At 48.3% G+C, this 15,199-nt stretch overlaps 1 protein-coding gene across 1 annotated transcript; it reads right to left on the reverse strand.

The window, feature by feature from the left end:
• Positions 1-4,548: 4,548 nt before the first annotated feature.
• Psmd6 (proteasome 26S subunit, non-ATPase 6) lies at positions 4,549-15,118 on the reverse strand. The gene is made up of 7 exons (XM_010606569.3): positions 14,915-15,118; positions 12,343-12,488; positions 11,907-12,126; positions 11,500-11,608; positions 7,096-7,264; positions 4,810-4,887; positions 4,549-4,680 (listed from the first exon to the last, which is right to left on the reverse strand). Exons 1-7 carry the CDS (start codon positions 15,116-15,118, stop codon positions 4,584-4,586), a joined length of 1,023 nt encoding a protein of 340 aa, XP_010604871.1. The 3' UTR covers positions 4,549-4,583.
• Positions 15,119-15,199: the final 81 nt, after the last annotated feature.

Consider the following 15,199-nt stretch of genomic DNA (forward strand, 5'->3'; position numbering starts at 1 on the left):
CCCACCCGTTATGGGGCTAAAAACCCAGGACCTTGCATTGAGCTACATTCCCAATCCTCTTGGAAACTGGGTCTCACTGCGGTGCTTGAACTTCTGCGCCTCCTGTAGGCAGGTGGAGGTGTTTCTCAGAAGGCGGCTCACCCACGATCCTGAAACTAGTATGTGGCAGAGCCAGGCTATGCATTCAGGACTGAACCTTTATATTTTTTGGCCACAGATTCCATGAAAGAAATTCTGTATCCTGACAGAGGCACATACACACCTCACTTGTGTTCTGCTTCCAAGACTTCCCAGCCCTCCAGCCCACTCTCAGAGCAGAGGGAAGCTCCCCAGGACAGAACCCTGGGAGAGTATTTGGGATAGGGCAGGGGGAGAACAGGCTCTACAAAGCAAAGCATCAGAGAGGGAGGCGAAAGCAGGGGAGGTGAGATGGAAGGTCAGCGTTGACACCATTGTGACCGGCCCACTCAATGATATTTTTTTCCCCCCTTCCAGGATGATGGGACCAGCAGGCATTCACTGGATGGAAAAGTTAGAATTCGGGCAGGGACCCTGTCAAGAGAATTTAACAGTGCAAGTGGGGATGTGACTACAGGATTGAAGGAAGAGACCCAGAAACTCCCCGCAGAATCTGGCAGGCACTCAAGTCAGGCTCGGACGGAATTACCTTCTTCTGAAGCTGAGTGACCACAGGCGGTCTGAGTAAGGTCAGAGGTCTGCTCAAGTCAGTAGGGCCAGTTACGTGGGACTAACATGAAAGGTGGGTCCAGGCTGAGCTCTCCGGGCTCACAGGACTTTGAGGAATAGGCCCAGGGTGGGTGATGGGGTGCAAGGGTCTGAGTGGCCCGAGTTTCAGCAGAGTGCTTGTGGTACGGAGCACTGGGGTGGGCACGGTGAGGGCCGGCGTCACTGTCTACAGGTGACCTGCGTCAGTGATCGAGGCCGAGGGGAGACAGCCCCAGCCCACTGCTCAGGCCTGCCCCGGAAAGTGCACCGGGGTGTGGGCAGTAAGCTGGCTCCCCTCCCGGGCTGGTCGTGCATTGGCAGCTTGTCTGTTTATTTCTTACGCTTTTGGTACACGGAAAGTTATCCCCACAACAGGCTTCTTAATCGGGCTAGCTCCCACCTTTGGTCATATACTTCATTGTGACAGTGGCTTGGCCCAGACAGCAACAAACTCCTTGCATCTTTCACTTGTCTTCAGAAGTAGGATGATGTTCTATGACTTGGAAACTACAGCTCATGGCTGTCAGAGCCGTTCCTGTTTCCTAGACAGGGTCTGAATGTCACTCCCCACAGCCCTGCAGATTTGCCGAGGTTACAAGTAATTACGAGCGTGGCACTGGGACAGCCCTGTCCCACTGCCCCCAGCCCGTAACCATGGGGTATCCCCTTTAAAAGTAGAAAAGGTGGGCCTGCGATGTAGCTCAGTGGTTACACTGCGTGCCTTGCAAGTGCAAGGACCTGAGTTCAATCCCAGTACCAAAAAAAAAAAAAGTAGAAAAGGTTACCAGCACCAAGCAGTAATTTGGAATATGAGACGGTCAACTGATCCGTTATGACCAGCTACTGATGGTCGGGTGACTGCAGACTGAGCACCCTGGGCTTGAGGCCCCTGAAGGCATCCTGTGCTCATGTGGGTCAGGTCACGCTGGACACAGGAACTGAACAGACAGCTGTAGACTGAGTTCATGTTCCTAAACATTACTCCTAGTTACTGTTACAAATTGCTCTAAAACTGTTATTGAAGGGGCCGGGGATTTAGCTCAGTGCTCGGTGGCCTACCTCGCAAGCGCAAGGACCCAAGTTCAATCCCTGGTACCAAAAAAAAAACAAAACTGTTATTGATATAACGGAAGACTACCAGAATGTGACACAGCTTTCAAGTATTTCTCTTACTGGGTAAGTACACTTAAGTCAAAATCTTTGAGGGAGGAAAAGCTAGTGCAAGTACTTCCTTTCTGTGACTCGTACTAGGAGAGGGTGCCGTGACTGAGCCTAGGGTTGGTACAGTGGTGAGGCGCAGTGTCCTGTGTGCGAGGCCATCTGGCGGGGCGGGGGTTCCTGTCCGCCCCCCTCCCCCAGAATTGGCATGCTCGCTCGCTCAAAAAGGACGGCCACCCGATGGAGACCCAAACCCTCGGTCAAGCGTATAGCGTAGCTGCGCTCTCCGGCTGCAACCTCCAGACGGCTCTCAAATTAAGATGCCTGAGGAAACATTCACCACCACTAAAAGGGAGTGAAATGCAATTGTTTCAGCTCTGTGCTACTCGGCAAATGAAAGTATCATGTGGTTAGAATCTTATCCGTTTGACTAAAACCAGAGCAGCTCAGGCTCGCGAGTAGCAGTAATATATCAGAAGCCCAGAGCCAGTGTGAAGAAAGCCCGGCGGGACGTGGTAGTGGATTCCCCAGGTCGCTGGCTGCCGTCCGGTGTGCGGTCCTGGTGGCGTAGAGGTGACAGCAGAGTGGCAGAGGCCAGGCCCGCCGGCAGTTCCGGGGCACACCGTGTGGCTAGGACTACATACGTGATTTCTAAAAAATCCTCAGCTTCTACGTGGTGGCCATACATTTACTTTCTTCAAGGAAACGCACCTGGAGGGCTTAGTTGCACACTGTTGGGCCCGTTTGACCCTCCTCCGCTTTCCCAGCTTTGATCTTCTGGAAAGTACAGCTCTGCACCTAAAGTGTCCTAGAGAGACATTGTCAGGCCTAAAATACTGTCAGAAGTGGCCAAAAGGCAGAAAAACCAAGGGTTGTAATTACTGTTCTGTGTAGTCGTACCGCCGTAAAAACCTGTTTGCTAAAAACATAAATTTAATGAAGCCAAATTTTAAGTCTAAAATTGTCAGTCCTGTTACCTTGGGCACAGGCACAGTTCAGTCATGTAATGCTCAGTCAGCAGCTTTCTACTCGACACTCATCAGCGTGGTCAGAAATGCATGTTTTGTATTTTTTGTGTGTGGTTTTCATATAAATGGACTGATAGAGCCGTTTTACAGAAGAGATCAATGAACACAGAGGCAGAGCAGGTGCGGAGCTGGGACCGGAGTGTAGTCTTTCCAGCTGTGCCACCTGAGGGCGCTGCCCACCCTGTGGATTCCATTCCCACTTCGGCTGGTGTGCTGAGGCCTGAGTGAACGCTGCTGGAACTGGAGCCAACACAGTGAGTCTCAAGCAGTGCGTAACAAGGGCACCAGCGAGCAAATTAGCCATCAGAATATAAGTAGGGGTCATCTCTGCAGGGGAAAGTTCCAGAGCAATTTCACTTTTAACTGCTTGAGTTTCTTCTGCTATGAGCATACATTACTGTTAATGAAAACATTAGCTCCTCACAAAGTTGGTAAGGTAAAAGTTGTTCTTACTAGATCTTCATCACCAGTCTGGGGACCTCTCAGCATCTCCCATCATCCTTACTTTGGGCAGATGGGCTGAGATGGACAGACGGATGGACGGACAGAACACAGATCAAGCACATTTTAAGCAAGGAAAGTCTTTCCTCTACACCCTATGAAGTTTCAGCCTTGACAGAAAAGCCATGGTTGCTCTGTGACCACGTTAGGCCAAACAGTCATTGAGTGGGAGTTGAGGAAACAGAGTATTTCGTAAGTGGACATTCAGCAATGCACTGTGGTGCACACCTGTAACCCAGACAACCTGGAAGACTAAGGTGGCAGAATCATAAGTCCCAGGCCAGCCTAAGCAACCTAGATGCTGTCTCAAAAAAAAAGAACAGTTTGCTAAAAACAGTTTTCTTAGTTCTGCAAAAATTATTTGCTTTGAGACAAGGTCTTGTTGTGCAATTCAGGCTGGCCTTGAACTCACTGTGCCTCAGCCTCGAGTACTGGGATTATAGGCACATACCACTACGTCCAGCTACTGCTTTTAATATTTTGGCAAGTATCTTAAACACCAAAAACTCTTCTTTCCCTCCTGCCTTTCACAGTGAAACGCTATTTCCCATTCTAACTTAAGCCAAATGCCAGGATCTCCCCTGCCTCGCTTGCTGCCCCCCACTCCTGGAGCAAACTGGCCAGACTTGCAGTCTGACAGTGTGAACAACTAAGATCTCTTCCTTCTGTTACCATGGTCTGGTCCTATTTGAGGGGAAAGTCACTTTGTTAATATACAAGAGTTTAAAAAAATCTATGTTTAGTAAGTTACGCTTTGGGCTCTGTTAGGCCAGCCTAAAAAGGGCGACCGTCCTGTCTCAGTCACTTCTGAAAGCACGATACAGCTCCATCTGCCTTCTGCTCACTAAGTCGGAAGCTTTTCTGTCAAGGCTTCTATACAGCTTGTCTCTTCCTACTACAGTGAGGCGGGCGGCCTGCGGGAAGAGGGGACGGACATTGCCCTTACCCCCGCTTGGCTGAAGCGCAGTCAGGCTCTGCGGACGCACGTGCGTGTCACACCGAAGCCCCACAAATGCGTGCATGACAGAACACTTCTCACTGTGAAGAACTCGGATGTCGTTAACACTGCTAGAGCCTCTCCTTAAAGGGGTGTATTTTGAAGAAAAAAAAAACAAAGAAATGACAATGTTTTTATTTCATTTAGATGTAAGGGAAATCCTTTAAGTAGTTTTACATATTAATCACTCTGGAAAGTTTCTGAACTCTGTTTAGCAGCAGATCTCCTTTCTTGATAGTTTCTTGGTACTGCCAGTTCTTGCTATCAGGTCTGTAAATTTTAAAAGATATATATTTAATGTCATATTATTCCTTGACAGTAGCTGACATACTTTTTTTAAGATGGCATTTAAAGTGCCCTTTATTATGACAGTTAAACAAATGCACAGAATGTGAGTACCTGTTGGTTTCCACTATTTCATTCACTTTATCTATTTTGCAGTGTAGTCTTCCAGCAGCAATAAACCTGGACAGCTCCCTAATGTAAAGAAAGGAAAAACTCAGCATTAGCCTCATAAAGAATTCTTAGAAAAATACTGCTCTTCCATATAACATCCAGTTGTCTGTCGAGCTAAGAGTTTCTTTCAGCCTGAGCTAGTGCATGTGCAGCAGCTGAGGCATCCCTGGCACTGTGGAGGATTTAAGGCATCTACTTTGACCCTCACAGTTCGTATCAGTGGAAGACATGTGTCAAACAAACTGTGTTCAACCTTCACAGCTACAGCAGCGCCTTAAGATAAAATAACAAGCAATACTAGGAGAAAAATCTGATAAACCTGTGAACAAATTCGCTGTCCCAAACAAAAGCCCTGTAATGAACGGCACTCTGCAGCACAGCAGCAAGACCTCTGCAGTCTCACCTGAGAAGAAGGGAGGAAATGTCCAGGCGTCACAGGAATATAAAAGGAGGACCTTCTGGATAACAACTAGAGCTCCATAGTGTTTCTGCCTCAAACACTGGTCTGGATCCCAAAGGAAAATTCAAATACCACACGAAGCCGCCGTGCATGCGGATGACAGCACCTCAGCACGCCTGAATGCCATGTCCCTGCTCTGCCCAGCTGCTCCTCAGCCCCAGTCACACTGACTCGAGGGACCCAGGGGCAGGCAGCACCCACAACGGCCATGCAGCCCCGGGGCTGGAACAGACACCAGGCCCCGATCACCACACACCACTCCTCCATCCACTCATGAATAAATAAAATGCCAGTAATGTGCCATACATCCTGCCAGGCCAGTGGCCACCAGGCCTGGGCTCAGAAGGGTCAATGAAAAACAACTAATTTCTCTCTAAGGAAGAAAACGAGTGAATTTCTCAGTAGGGGCCTGGTCACACCTAAGACCTGGGCACTGCAATGAATTTGTTTCCCTCAAACTCATATTTTAAGAATTTAAAGTTGGACTTGGTGTCTGAAACTTGCTTTGAAGTGGTTAAAAAAAAAGATGGATAGACACGTGATCACCAAATTAACAAAATAAGAAAATTCATTGTACAATGTAGAATTCTCTGCATGTCTGAAATTGAATATACATTTAAACGACATGGCCCCAGTGTGGCCTTCACTGTTTTAGCCATGGACATCATCAGTGCTGCACACATTCTCGATGGGGCTGTAATTTGTAGGCCTTGCTGCCAGGCAGCCTGACCACCAGCACTAGGGGGTTGCACAGCTGCCTGACAGGATGTCACGCGTGCACTACTGCGTTACAAGACCTACGCTTCAGAATCACCGACTCCTCTTGATGTCACGCATTCTCAAGCCAGCATCTCGCCCTTCCTCCCACCACCCTAGTCCCAGCAGCCAGGACAGCTCCTCGGTGTCACAACAGACCACTGGTCTCTGCTCGAGAGGCATCGGGAACCACACACGCGGTCCACTGACAACCCAGCTGCACAGCACGAACTGCTCACTCTGCATCCTCCGTGTTCCCGCCACTCTATCGATGCTGCAGCCACACCTGCAGTTCCTGTCCTGCAAAGTCCAAGCCTGCTCCTGGCTCCCTCTGCACCGAGCGAGGTCCACACGGCAGCACTCAACGGACCTCGGGGCAAACATCACCTGAGATGCTTGCCTCGGGCACATGCGGCATTTTCCTATCGGTAGGCTCCTCCCACCTGCAGTGACCTTCATATTTGCTTTTTTGCCATCTCTCCCCTGCAGCTACGGTGAAAGTGCTTGACCACAGGAACCTACGTGACGGTGGACATACAGGAATGGCTCAGTATCTGCTGGATCACTGACTCAGGTGCAAACGTCCCACATATAAACCACCAGGTTGACCAAAATTACAGCAGCAATCTCAAAACTGGGAGGTATTATCAGAGAAAATGTGCCAGACAGAAATACACAAGACCCAAGTCGTCACGATAGCTGCAGTGTGCGTCACAAAGAGGCGACTTTTGTCAACAACTCGTTATCAGAACTTTTGATAACCATTAGTCAGTCAGTTAACTTCTCCATAACTTGCTTTTCTTACCTGTCCATAACTTGCTTTTCTTACCTGTCAATAGAAAGTGAGACTGAGGAAGGCAGAGAGACGACACACATGACTACTTTGATAATACTCAGAAAAAAAGCTGCTTTCCCCCCTTAAATTGAGGCAAGCAATGCAAGTGGGAAGTGTAGACATTCACATTAAAAGGCAACTTTACACCAGGAGTTAACACAGTGCTGTGTACACTTACTGATCAATGAATTCCACACCAACCCCGAAGGCCTCCGCCATGTAGCCCAGGGTTAATGAGCGGTAGGACTCCAGCAGCTGGCTATAGGCATGGATCCGCATTTCTCGGACATAGTATCGATAATGAGGTGCGAAAAGCCAGTCCTTTTTCATTTCCTGTTCCACAACCGCTGAAACAAATGAGAAGACAGGCTATCGATCAAACAGACTGGAGGTGGTGAGCATTCCCACTGCCCTTGCACGGCGTGCCTGCTTGGGGAGCCACCGTGGGGAGCACAGGCACACAGAAGCAGCACTCAGCAGCCTGGCACCGTCCAGGGAGAAGAACCAGTTCCAAGAGGGCTGGGTTCACAGGTGACACAGTTCAGACATTGGTAACTTAGCCAGGGCAGCTTCTTGTACCCTTGAGTGAAATACATTTTTACTCTCTTCTCTTCATAAATTTGAACAGGTACAGTGACAAATGAAAAAAGAGCAGAAAGATACAAATCAGATATTTTCAAAAGTTACAGAACACAAGCAATACAGGGAAATACCAATGACTCCCCTTGCCAGAAATGTAGAGAGTTTAAGGAAACAACGCTAAGACTGGAAGTAGCTGTGGGCTAGGGAGGTAGCTCCTGGATTGCATCCGCAGAAGGACAAAAAATATCCAGCCAAAATATGAAAACAACACATGCAGCTACTTTAAAAAAAGGTTAATAGCCTTAACTAACAAAGGCTGTTATCAGAAAAAAGATGAACAGTAAATTTTGACATTAACAATCCACACAAATGCAAATTATTTTACCGATTTGCCACTGCTTTACATACTGAAGGTACAGCAATAAACCAAAAGACAATTTTCTTTGGCAGCAAGGACATTAAGTTTCAGAGAGCAGGAACGAATCATAAGAGCTCAAGGGATACTAAACAAGTTCTGTGAAGACGAGGCCCAGTGACCGGGAGACCCTCCACCCAGCAGGGGTGGCCAGGGAAGACCTCAGAGACTGAGCCCAGCAAGGAAGCAAAGGCCCCAAGGCAGCGTAAAGGGTAAGCACACAGGAACTGAAAGGCCAGATTGGAGTGTACCGGTGGGTGACCTACAAGGACAGAGATGGAGAATATACTTGTCTGTGACCTGAACAAGGCAGGCGGGCAGGTGAGACTCGGGCATATTGTGGCACTGTTCTGGTGGACCAGCAGGTAAAGGCACCAAGGAGGTGGTAAGGCGTGGGTCTGGTGCTCAGCAGGAAGTCTGGGAATCGCTGCCATCCAGACGCTGTTCAATGACAGAATGGAGACAAAGGCCAGGGCAGAGACCACAGTCTGAAGCATCTACCAAGGACGAGGAGGTCGGTCAGAGAAAACAAAAGCATGTCGCTATGGAGCGAGGAGAACAAAGCTGGAGCAGCGCAGGACAGGCAACATCAAAGCAGATGGGACACCAGCCCTGGAACACGGAGCTTCACTGACACCAGACACGAGACAGTGCGAGTTCCCACGGATTGAAGAAATGCAAGAAACATCAGTGAAGCTGTTCTGCTCTAAGACTGGCTCTCAAGTGCTAGGAAGTAAGAGGGGGATAGCGCAGTATTTCTGGAGGGCACCAGTGGTCACGATGTAGTTATCTTCCACAAAATTCAATTCCTTGGGTTCTTCTCCTAAGAAATGAGAATACTCAAAACAGGACTGCCTGTATGAGTCACCCTGGGAACAAGCCCATTTCCATCAGTAAAGACAAGGAGCCTTCAGAAAGGGCCTCCGCAGAGCTCCCACACCCTGCTGTGTGCTCATCTTCTTGTACGCCACAGCCAGCTAAAGCTGGCAGCCTGAACCACTAGCCTTCGCACAGTGACACAAACTGTGAGAAGAGGAAAACCTCCTGGAAAGCAGCCTGTGAAACACATTCACAGCACCTGCTAAGTCCCCAGTGTTCCCAGCCTGGATACAGACGCGGTGAGGGACACACCTGAGACCCGTGACAGCAGCTGCCTCTGTGAGGGCAGGTTAGGAAAGCTCCAGTACTGCACGCTACAGCTGGAAACTGCCCACGGCGCGGGTAACCTGGCTGCCTAAATGCACACGTGAAAGAGTAAAAGGTCTAGAAGGATACGCAACAAAATCTGAGATGGGTACTTCTGGAAGGGTTTTGTCTGAGTAAATATGTATAGAGTGGGGAAGTGGGATATCACACCTTTCACGTTCTTGGTCTATTTTTAAGTTCTAAAAACAATCAGATATTGCCTAGAAAAGAATGTTGCTTCCTTTTTCAGTTGAAGTATTTTAAAGCACAGCAGTCTGAATGTTTGAGAAAATCTTACGATTATTACCCCACATCTCACTGTACCTATGCAGATAAAATGATTTGAACATCACTCACTCTATCATAAGAACACTTGACTTTTCTGTCTTCTGTACCCAAGATATCTGGGACCCGTCTCAATAAAGATGTTTCTGAGCTGAGCATAGTGGCTTTTGAGCCCAGCATGTGAAGCTGAGGCAGGACGATCGTGGCGAGTTTGAGGCTAGCCCGACCCTGTCTCAGAGACCCTGTTTTGGAAAACAATTAAAATTTTTTTCATCCAAAAGTGCTAATAAGGATGGAGCAGCAGGAAGGATGGGCTTACTCTCTGAAAACACTCAAAAGTTCCCACAACCATCAAGTGCACTGTAGCAGGAAGGCATTTTCCTCTTAGATCACTGATCAGTTAACATAGCACTTGCACAAAGCACTTGATCATGTGCTGAGCTGGTGGCAAGGATATTAACAGTTTGTTTTTAAAATGCATAAGGTCTCCCCCTCAACATTCTAGTTAGGCAGAAGAGACAAACTAAGAATCACAACACAGCGCCACGCTTTAACAACCAGCAGTAAGCAGGAGAGAAGCTGCTCAACCTAGCTAGTGCTAGAGCAGCGGATCACACCCCCCACACCCATCGTCGGGAAGCCAGCGGGAAGCAGGTTCAGGGCACTGACGCCCGCACTTCCTCAGGAAGAGAGCTGCAGCACAGCCTGGCAGTTCCAGGCCTACATCCACCTAACAGATGCCAGCACATGTCCACACAGGTCTTGGACACAAGTGCTCACCATGGCCTTCCTGATAGGAGCCAAACAGCAGAAGCAGGACAAGTCTGTCAACTAAAATGAGTAAATACAAGATGGTAAACCAGGTGCAGGGCACATTCCTGTAATCCCAGCAGTGGGGAGGCTGAGGCAGGAAGATCACCACGAGATCGAGGCCAGCCTGAACTGCATGGCAACACCCTGTCTCAATAAACCAAAAAATGAATGATGGAATATTCACAGCAGACAACCACTCTGCCATAAAACAAAATAAAGTACACACGTACTACAACACGGAGGACCTGTGAAAGCTTTAGGCTCAGTGAGAAACCCAGGCAGAAAAGGCCAAGTACTGTGTGAGCCCACTGCAACGCCCAATGGGCTGCCTGAGGTGCCGCCCGGTGCGTCCTCCACGACACCTTCAGACGGTCAGTGCCGCAGTGCGTAGCGTGCATCTGAACTCCAACAGAAAGGGACATGAAACGGACTCCGGGCGTGAGAAGTCAGGGCTGTGTCGGAGCAGCCCTGGCTCTCAGCGTGCAGCCTCGCTTCATCACTGAGGCAGAGCAGGCATCGGAGCAGACTTCCCTTCCCGCCGTTCAAACCCGTTGGATCCCTGCAGGGCAGCCCTGAGACGTGCCCTTCACAAACCTCAGGAAGATGCTGGGATGTGAGCTAAGGCCCCCCCCCCACCTCAGCGGAAATCCGATGGCCAAGAAGGAAAGGGGGCCTGGGGAACGGCAGTCTGTGTGGGGAGCTCTGAAGGGCGCACCCCTTCCCCACCGAATACGTTCTAGCCCGTAGGATCCTGCGTCACTTGTAAATCAGCAGGAAACCTGGGCATCGCACAGCCCATCACCGAAGTCAAGACTGCATCTCAGCTGAGAGAGACCCCAGTGTCTCCCCTCTCTTCCCATGAAATGTGACACCTTTAACCGCTTATATCTGCCCTGTACCCCCTGAAGACTAAACCGGGAACCTGGCTAACCTCCTCGTCAAAGGGCCAGGCAAGAAGTACTTCCAGGGCCGGGGATTCAGCTCAGCGGTTTGGTGGGGACCCGAATTCAATCCCCGGTACCAAAAAAAGAAATACTTCCTGGCTTTGTAAGCCACACAGCCATCACACCACCTTCTTTGGTTCTTTAAAACACACTAAACACTTAAGCATTATCGTCGCTTTGCAGGCTGCCTGGGCTCATTTTGCCAGCTTCGCCTCAACCAGTGGCAGAGGACGAAGCACCCTGATCAAGGGCCTGCACCATCCACACTGCCCCTTCAGATATGTGAGCCCATCCGTGGTTGTGCGAACACAGGATCCGAAGAGGAAGACGGCTGATCAGACTGAGCGACTCTTCTTACCTAACGACTGGAAGAAGACCGAGTAGCGGCACTCATAGAGGGAAAACAGATACTGCCGGACCGCCGGGAGGCTGTGCAGCACTTCCAGGATCTCTGCTCCTTTAATGACCTACGGGGTTAAAAACACAACAACAGCAAGTCACTCACAGAAGCTCACACGGCGGGCGCATAGCTTCCTGAAGGAGCTAAGAAAGCCAAGTAAAAGGCCCAAGTTAACAGGCAGGCGGGCTCCGCAGAGGCTGGGTGGGGTCAAGATGCACGAGTACGCAGCAGTCCCCGAGATGTATGCAGTCGTATGGACCACACACGTTGAAACAAGCCTGCACTGCCATGGTGCGCGTGTGTGCCGGTGGGGTTAAGGCATGGAGCGGTCCTCTAACTACGCATCACGAAGGCTCGACTGTTACCTTTTCCCTGAGATCTGGTCTCTCCAAGGCGATCATGCTGACGTACACAGTGTAGGTCACAAATGTTCTGTAATCCATAAGCTCATAGGACGTAAACGTTGAAACAGTGTCCAGGAAGAGCTCGGCTGCCTGTTTGAAGTCACGGATAGCCACGCAGTAGAGACCTTGGTACACTTTTAGGCGGTTCCTCCTGTCCCAGTCTCCTCCTTCCTCTATTAAGCTATTAATAAAAGCAACGAACTCACAATCTGGGGACAAACAACGCCACTCTTTTTTAATTTTCAGAGAAAACTTTTAACAACTTGACCCAAAAAGAAATAAGGTATTTCAATGAACAGCTATATCAATGAACTGACCAAACTTAAAAGCTGAAAATAAAAGAAAACAGGCCAATCGGTTGCTCACAAACAATAGAATCCACATTACGAAACAATACCTTTTGGCCTTTTCTGTGTTCCGCGTGATGAGATCGTTATCCATATAAAACAGACCAATCCTAAGGAGATAGAACACGATGTCTAGTCTGTGGCCCAGGGCCACCGTCTTGTCGTAGGTCTTCCGAAAGGCTGTCAGAGCTCCCTCCTGTGAAGAAAGCCAAGAAGACAGATGTGAAGAAAGTCCCCAACTGCTGCCAGGGTTCTGTGAAGGGCGGGGAGAACAGCAGCGTGGAGAAAACATGGTCACAAACTGATGACTATTCTTTTCACTTATAAAGAAATGCCTGGCATTTGCTCATATTCTAAAAATCAGTCGGTGAGGAACACTGATAATTTACTTGCCCCTGTAAAGGAGTACTCTCTGTCTCGTATACTCAATGGTTTTGGGAGTATACTACGTCCACATAACCTTATTATAAATTATCAGTCATTGTAATCTTAATCAGTGATGCTTAGACAACTAAATATGTAAATGCATGTTTCTAACTCCAAGCATACAGTAATGAAAAGATCCTTGTGTCCTACTAAAGAACATGAACAAAACCTCTTGTTTATACGTGGTACTTTTCAGCACTGTCTTGGCTGGTGGTTTGCTCTTTGCTTTCTGAGACAGATGTCCCTATGTAACCCCGGCTGGCCTAAAACTAATGACCCTCTACCTCAGGGTGTCCCTGCACCCAGCTTGGCTTGTTTTGTACAATTAGTTACGCTTCGGATCTTCAGAAAAGTACGATCCAGCACTGAGAGACCAGGGAAGGTCTCAGGTTGGAAAGGAAAAACAACAGGTGAGTTTGTGACATCATAGTGTATCAAAAAATAAAGATCTACAAGATACTGTCAAAAGGACGAGGGAACCATTTTGAAGAAGCTTCTAACAAGATTGCAATACACTGAGATAAAGAATACAAACTATAATTAATGGTAACAGAATAATAACAACCCACTAAAGTCTAGTAGGCATTTGGTGGTAATAGTTTTTTTTAAAAGTAAATAGGTGGGGAAAAAGGGATCATTCTTTTTGGAAGAATGTTACTTAATCATTTGCCAGTTCAATTATTTAAACAGAAAATGACCAAAAGTTGCAATTTTTGTTCATTTTTATAAGATAACAAAAATATAAAAATGACAACGCCATCAAATGTATTCAACACACGGACTGACTGGTTGACATGATGCCTGCCCGAGCAACAATCACGTCGTTCATCGCGCAGGGTGAACTATGCAGTGGCGGACACACACAGAAGAGCAGGGGACTAAACACGGCCACCTACAGTGTCCCGATGTTGACTCGTATTCAAGCCTAAATCAGAAGCCTGACGTTTGCCATTCACACGGGATTCCTTACTCTTGAAACCAAGTTGTATTCATGCACAGCCTAAAAGTAAACACAAACTAGTAATTTCACTTACTGGACAAATCTTGACAATGACCTTCTTCAACTTATAATTACAGAAAACTGACTTTAAATTAAATTTAAGTAACACATAAGCACATATTTGTGCACAAGCGTGTAAGTCTCACTTCTTTATCTTTATCTTTGTCAGCATTAAGTAGAAACTATTGTTACCCTGTGTGACAGATGAGGAAATTGAAGGTTCTATAAATCACAATTACTCAGGTTGGAAATAAAAATCAGGTCATCTGACCCAAGAACCTACACTGTTTAGTTTTGTGTACTGACACCATATCATCTTGTGTCTACATACTTAATAACTACTTAAGACTATTTAAAGCCCATCCTCTAAACTATTACACAACTACTAAACTATAAATTTTAAAGACCCGGGACTCCTGTAATTCCAGCACACAGGAGGCAGAGGCAGGAGGTTCACCATGAGTTTGAGCCCAGCCTTGTCTACATAGCAAGACCCTGTCACAAACAAAACTCCCAGATTGGTGAACAGCACAAAAAACAGCTGACCACACGTGTTAAACAAAAGCTGCTCATGTCCTCAGCAGTTCACCTCACAGGGAATCAGCACCCTAAAAAATACCAGCACACACACAAAAAGAGACATACCCAAGCTTTCTTTAAAGCAGCAGCAGTTAAAGCATGAACAGCTGAAACAACATTCCCATCCATGAACAGCGGGTCGAACTACAGTGAACATACCTTGTACACATGCGGGCCCTACAGAAGGCATATTCTATGCTGGAATATTAGGCAGCAGTCAACTGGAATGGGAAAGATTTCCTGAGTTGACATGGGAAGTCCCCTCAGATATAGTGCCAGGTATGCACAATAAACGGGACTATGTGACTCCTGGGTTTGTTTTTTAAAAAAGTCTTCTAGCCGGGTGTGGTGGCTCACGCCTGCAATCCCAGCACTCGGGAGGCTGAGGCAGGAGGATCGCTGTGAGTTCGAGACCAGCCTGGGCTGCATAGTGAGTTCCAGGGCAGTCGCAACTACATAGTGAGACTCGGCCTCAAAACAAAGTCTTCTAATTTAAGAAGGAGCAAGGAAAACCCCTGGCTGCTGTCTGAAGCAGGGAATGCGCCCTGAGAACCAGTGAGTGCTCCCGTGCATTGAGAAAGTTACCTTCACCTGCGACGTCGCCCTCACCGGCTCACCTTGTGGCCGATCCGGCAGAGGTACTCGGCTTTCGCCATCATCGCGTCTCGGATCTCGCTCTCCCCCAGGTTCTTCTCCGCATCTTCCAGCTCCTCGTCCAAGCGTCTCAACTCTTCTTCGTTCGCCTTCTTCATCTTGTTGACCAGGTCCACGTCCATCTGCCAGTCCAGCGACTTGCACAGGGCCTCGTAGTAAGGGGCCATGTCTGGAAGGCACGGCGAGGCTGTGGCAGGAAGCCGCTCCGCACCCGCGCCTCACCCTCATCCCCTCCGCGGGTCCCCGCG

The sequence above is a fragment of the Fukomys damarensis genome, unplaced genomic scaffold, assembly GCF_012274545.1.
Source record: "Fukomys damarensis isolate Sample0158 unplaced genomic scaffold, DMR_v1.0_HiC HiC_scaffold_28, whole genome shotgun sequence".
Classification (NCBI taxonomy): domain Eukaryota; kingdom Metazoa; phylum Chordata; class Mammalia; order Rodentia; family Bathyergidae; genus Fukomys; species Fukomys damarensis.

Bases quoted from the DNA above. Each gene is read 5' to 3' on its own strand.
- Psmd6 (XM_010606569.3), bottom strand. From the start codon at position 15,118: ATGGCCCCTTACTACGAGGCCCTGTGCAAGTCGCTGGACTGGCAGATG. The intron at 12,127-12,342 runs GTATTGTTTCGT...TTTTATTAATAG, and splicing joins AACACAGAAAAGGCCAAAAG to CTTAATAGAGGAAGGAGGAG. The intron at 4,888-7,095 runs GTAAGTGTACAC...TCTTTACATTAG, and splicing joins GGTGTGGAATTCATTGATCA to GGAGCTGTCCAGGTTTATTG.